Genomic DNA, 5,374 nt, shown 5'->3' on the forward strand with positions numbered 1-5,374 from the left:
CGAGTGGGGTACCGCAGGGCTCAGTCCTGGGCCCAGTGCTTGTCAACATTTGTTCTAATGACTTGGAGGAGGAGGTGCAGGGAATGCTGATCAAATTTGCAGATGACACAAAATTGGGCAGGATAACTAATACTTTGGAAGACAGAAACAAAATTCAAAGTGATCTGGTTAGAATGGAGTGATGGGCAGAAAACAACAAAATGAAATGTAATAGAGATAAATGTCAATTTCCACACCGAGGAAAAAGAAACTAAATGCACAGTTACAAGATGGGGGATACGTGACTCAAAAACACTACAAGTGAGAAGGATCTTGGTATTGTTGTAGATCAGAAGCTGAATATGAGCCAACAATGTGATATGGCTACAAAAAAGACAAATGCTCTTTTGGGCTGCATTAATAGAAGCATAGCTTCCAAATCCTGGGAAGTACTAGTTCCCCTCTACTCAGCACTGGTTAGCCTCATCTGGAGTACTGTGTCCAGTTCTGGGCACCACATTTTAAGAAGGATGCAGACAAACTGGAGAGGGTTCAGAGGAGGGCAACAAAGATGATCAGGGGACTGGAAACAAAGCCCTATGAAGAGAGACTGAAACAACTGGGCAAGTCTAGCGTTGAGAAGAGAAGACTGAGGGGAGATATGATAGAGCTCTTCAAGTACTTACATGGTTGTCACAGAGAGGAAGGCCAAGATCTCTTGATCATCCCAGAGTGCAGGACACGGAATCATGGGCTCAAGTGACAGGAAGCCAGATTCCGGCTGAACATCAGGAAAAACTTCCTGACTGTTAGAGCAATACGACAATGGATCCAGTGACCTAGGGAGGTGGTGGGCTCTCCCGCACTGAAGGCATTCAAGATGAGGCTGGACAGCCATTTGTCAGGGATGCTCTGACTTGGATTCCTGCATTGAGCAGGGGATAGGACTCGATGGCCTTGTAGGCCCCATCCAACCCTACTATTCTATGATTCTATGATTCATGGGCCTATATTGATTTAAACATTCAAAGGAAGTCACCAAGCTTTTTCTTTTTTTTTTTTCAAAAACACTTTTGAGTGAACAAGGTTTTTTTAACTGTGGTTTCTCCCTGAACCATCCACCAATCTTTCTGAAATTTCCTGGGTATGTAAAACCAACAATTCTTTGTGTCACATGTAAATTTTAGAAAGACTGGCAAAATCTTTCAAGCGTTATTAAGGTTAGAATAACCCATCCCTCTGATTTCAATTTTACATTGTAGAATGTGTTTTTTATTCACTTAACTGTAGCAGCTATTACTGTGGACAGCACTTTTTATAAATTTACAGAATGAAGGAAACATTTTTGGGAAACTGGATTGACAAGAAGCTGCTCTCTCCCTTAAGTAATCCCCCCCCCACTCTAATTGTTTTATTTTGGTATCATGACGATGTGTTATCTATTTATGGGCATTTCTACACCAGCCTAAAATCCTGCATTTAAAACAGGGCTTTGTGCTTCCATTTTAAATGCAGGATCACCACTGACTCCCTTTATGTGCGCTTCCTCCCCCACCTCTGTTTCTCCCCATATCTGAGTCTTCCATTATTGTTCATTGATCTCACTCCTCTTCTTGCCACTTTAACTCTTTTCACGGAGGACACTGAAGTGGAAATCTAGGGGTGTACAAAACCCCACTTACCTGCGTCCACAGGGGTTCCACCAGGGAGGGGAAGATGATCCATTCCTCCCCCCGGGATCCTTGGCGGGGGGGAGGCGATCCGTTCCTCCCTCCCGGAATCCTCCCCGGCCAGCTTCGCTCCACGGCAAGTCTGCAGAGACACCAGCCGGGGCCACCCGCCGCAGCCTGACTTCTGGCCGTGGCTGGGCCATGGCCGCAAATGTCGTCCCGCGTAGGGGACACCATTTGCATCCCTGCTTTGCCATGATAGGCTATGTAAGGATTTACATAGCCTATCACGGCCAAAGGGCAGGACACAAATGGCGTCCTTCATGCCATTTGCGTGCCTCCCTTTTTGCTGTGATAGGCTACGTAAATCTTTACATAGCCTATCACAGCCAAAGGGAGGCACGGCAATGGCATTCGCTATGGAGGACACCATTCGCAGCCGCAGCCCGGATGGCGGCCAGCAGCAGCCAGATCCAGACCCACTGGAGGCAGGTAGGATCCAGTCTGCACAGGCTTCATGGGGTGGCGGGGGGAGTTGCTCCATTCCGCCATGGACTCCGCGGGGGGGGGGGCGGATTCCAAAGAATCCAGCCTTACTGGAGTCTGTAGCGGAATTCTCCACCATCCCTATGGAAAACAATGGGGTAATTTGATAGCTCATTATCTGTGATCTATTTAAAAATGGAACAAAGGACATTTAGTGCAGGAGGGTCACGGCAGGGTCACTGTATCATGTAAAGAGCCTGCAAACTTCCGTGAAGGACCAATCTCAATCGCAGGATAAAAGCTCCATGTGAAGGAGCCTTATATCTAGGATTGTCCAATGTGGGGAAATCCAGCCCAATGGATTTCCCCTGAGCCACAGGCTCCCCAACAGAACTAATGGCACTGTGCAGAAATGGCTTCTTTTCCCTCCCGGGACCCAAGAGGGAAAAAGAGCTATTTAGCAACCCCTCCACCGCTGTGCTCACAAACAGCTCCTTTTCCCTCCCAGGACCCGAGAGGGAAAATAAGCGATTTTTGCGCACAGAAGTGCCAAGTTGTATGGAAATGAGTGACTCCTTTTCCCTCCTAAGTCTCAAGAGGGAAAAGGAGCCATTTGTACACAAAGCGGCAGTGGGGAGGGAGAAGGAGCGTGGCAACTATGCAAGTCTGCAAGCTGGCTCAATTTGACCTGTGTCGAGTTGGCCTAGCTCACAGACAAGCAGGCAGGAGTCTGGGAGGCCGAGCTGGTGAACTCACTAAGCTCCACCCTCCAAACAGATTCTTCTGACATCCCTATTTATATCTGCTCTCACAGGAAGAGTTACACAGCTGCAAATTAAGACCATATTTGGAGGGGCATGCTTTGGCTGAGGGGATAGAAAAGCACTGCAAGGGAGGGGTAGTGGGACACTGAAGTTTCAACACAGTCCTAAAGTTTCCCCCCTATTCAAAATCAGTAAGTCTTTCTGTTCCGAGTCAGGCAAATATAAGGAAAGTAATTGCTTATAAGGATTCCCCTAGAAATCCAGTAAGGGGCAGATACTTTTTAAGGCAATAAAGGACTAAGACAAAGTGGACCATCTCTGCGGGTCCCAGTAATCTATCCTCCCCATCTGGAGTTGGACCTGATACACCAATGAAAAGTGTGGGTGTGTACATTGTGAACCAGCACTATTTGTCCAGCACCATTTGTTACATTGCACAAAATTATTACCTATCACAGAACATTTATTTTAAGGCATCAGCCTTAGCTTACCATTTCCTAGCTTTTTCGGAGTTTGAGCCAACATGAGATAGCCCTAAGTATGGTCTTATAAACCAGCAGGGTTTCTGATCATCGAATAAATTTGACAGAGGGCTAAATTAAAAAAGAAAATGCAGTAGAAAGTGAAACTGACAGATTTGTCCTACCGATAAGAAGATACAGTCTAATATTACCACTGAGATACATGTTGACTTGCATATACCACATAATATCATGGTGGGTTACAGAAGGGGGAGGGGTCATAATATCTGGAAATGATGGCAGGATTAATACTATCCCCTTGACATTCGGCCAAAGACCGCTATTGCTCCTGGATCATAGCTGAAAATGACCTCTTGTTAAAATAATGAATTGAGAAAAGTACAGACATGGCTTTCAGAGTCATAGCAAAGATGTCGGCCTCAATAGGCCTTCTGTCAGGATGTCCCATCAGCCAGGACAGCTAGACTGGTGAGGACTAGGAAGAGGGCCTTTTCTGTGGTGGCCCGCAGTCTGTGGAATTCCCTCCCAAGTGACCTCTGCCATGCCCCCTCTCTGATGAGCTTCCGCTGGGCTTTAAAAACCTGGCTGTTTAGGCAGGCATTTGGGGTGGATTAGGGTTTTTTAGAGCAGTATTGTTTTGTTACGTTGTTTTGTTATGTTGTTTTGTTCAGCTGAACATGTAAATTTTTTATTAGTATTGTATGCTGCCTAGAATGGCCGGGTAGCTAGCCAGATGGGCAGCAATAAATAAATAAATAAATAAATAAATAGCAGCCATTATGCAGGGCTTTCTAATAGTTATGTTTTCTTTCTAACAGTCACAATACACAAGGCTTCCATGTACACATTTTCCTTTTCTTTTTCAGACATGGATGACTGTTTTGAATGCCCTAGGGATCAGTATCCAAACAATAACAAGGATGAGTGTGTTCCAAAAGAAATAACCTTCTTGTCTTATGGAGAGCCTTTGGGGATCATCTTAGCCACTTTTTCCCTCTCCTTTGCTTCCATCACAGCTTTGGTGCTTGGAATCTTCATGAAGCACAAAGAGACTCCCATAGTCAAAGCCAACAACAGGAACCTCAGCTACACTCTCCTCATCTCCCTTCTGCTCTCCTTCATTTGTACTTTCTTATTTATTGGCCACCCTGAAAAGGTGGCATGCCTCTTTCGACAAACTGCTTTTGCCATGATTTTCTCACTGGCAGTTTCTTCCATCTTGGCCAAAACCACCATTGTGGTTCTAGCTTTCATGGCCACCAAGCCAGGGTCCAGTATGAGAAAATGGGTGGGGAAACGTTTGGCTAACTATATTGTCCTTTCATGCTCCCTTATTCAAGCTATGATTTGCAGTGTGTGGCTGGTCATCTCGACCCCATTTCCAGACTTTGACATGCACTCAATGACGAAAGAAATTGTACTGGAATGTAATGAAGGTTCAACTGTCATGTTTTACTCTGTCCTGGGCTTTATGTGGTTCCTAGCCATTATCAGCTTCACTGTAGCTTTCTTAGCCAGGAAATTACCAGATAGCTTTAATGAAACCAAATTTATCACCTTCAGCATGTTAATCTTCTGTAGTGTGTGGGTGTCCTTTGTTCCAACCTACCTGAGTACCAAGGGGAAATATATGGTGGCAGTGGAGATCTTCTCCATATTGACTTCCAGTGCTGGGTTACTTGGTTGCATCTTCTTCCCCAAATGTTATGTGATTTTGCTGAAACCAGAGTTGAACAGCAGAGGATATCTAATAACCAGAAATAATTAAAGATTTGTTCAGTGTATCTAGTAGAAATTGCTAAAGGTATGTCACATTGTATTCAGCTGCATGCTATTAGAGATATTGTTTTCCAAATCATTGCCTCCGATCTACATCTACAGGGATTTCATTTGATGGTGGGAAAATGGTCAATAGGATGTTTTAAAAACAAAAATCTTCCAGTTCTGAAATGAGCAAGCTATTAGAAACTGAACTCCAAGCCTTGTATAGTAT

General features: G+C 44.8%; 1 protein-coding gene across 1 annotated transcript; it reads left to right on the forward strand.

Moving 5' to 3' along the window:
- Nucleotides 1-4,240: 4,240 nt before the first annotated feature.
- LOC146342568 (vomeronasal type-2 receptor 26-like) lies at nucleotides 4,241-5,149 on the forward strand. Its single transcript, XM_084808602.1, has one exon. The coding sequence runs from the start codon at nucleotides 4,250-4,252 to the stop codon at nucleotides 5,147-5,149; it is 900 nt and encodes a 299-aa protein (XP_084664728.1). The 5' UTR covers nucleotides 4,241-4,249.
- The last annotated feature ends 225 nt before the right edge of the window (nucleotides 5,150-5,374 follow it).

This window comes from Heloderma suspectum, chromosome 6 (genome assembly GCF_057233095.1).
Source record: "Heloderma suspectum isolate Gila_16-S chromosome 6, 16-S_ref, whole genome shotgun sequence".
Classification (NCBI taxonomy): Eukaryota; Metazoa; Chordata; class Lepidosauria; order Squamata; family Helodermatidae; genus Heloderma; species Heloderma suspectum.

Excerpts from the sequence above, each read along its gene's own strand:
- LOC146342568 (XM_084808602.1), top strand. The coding sequence starts at position 4,250 with ATGGATGACTGTTTTGAATGCCCTAGGGATCAGTATCCAAACAATAAC.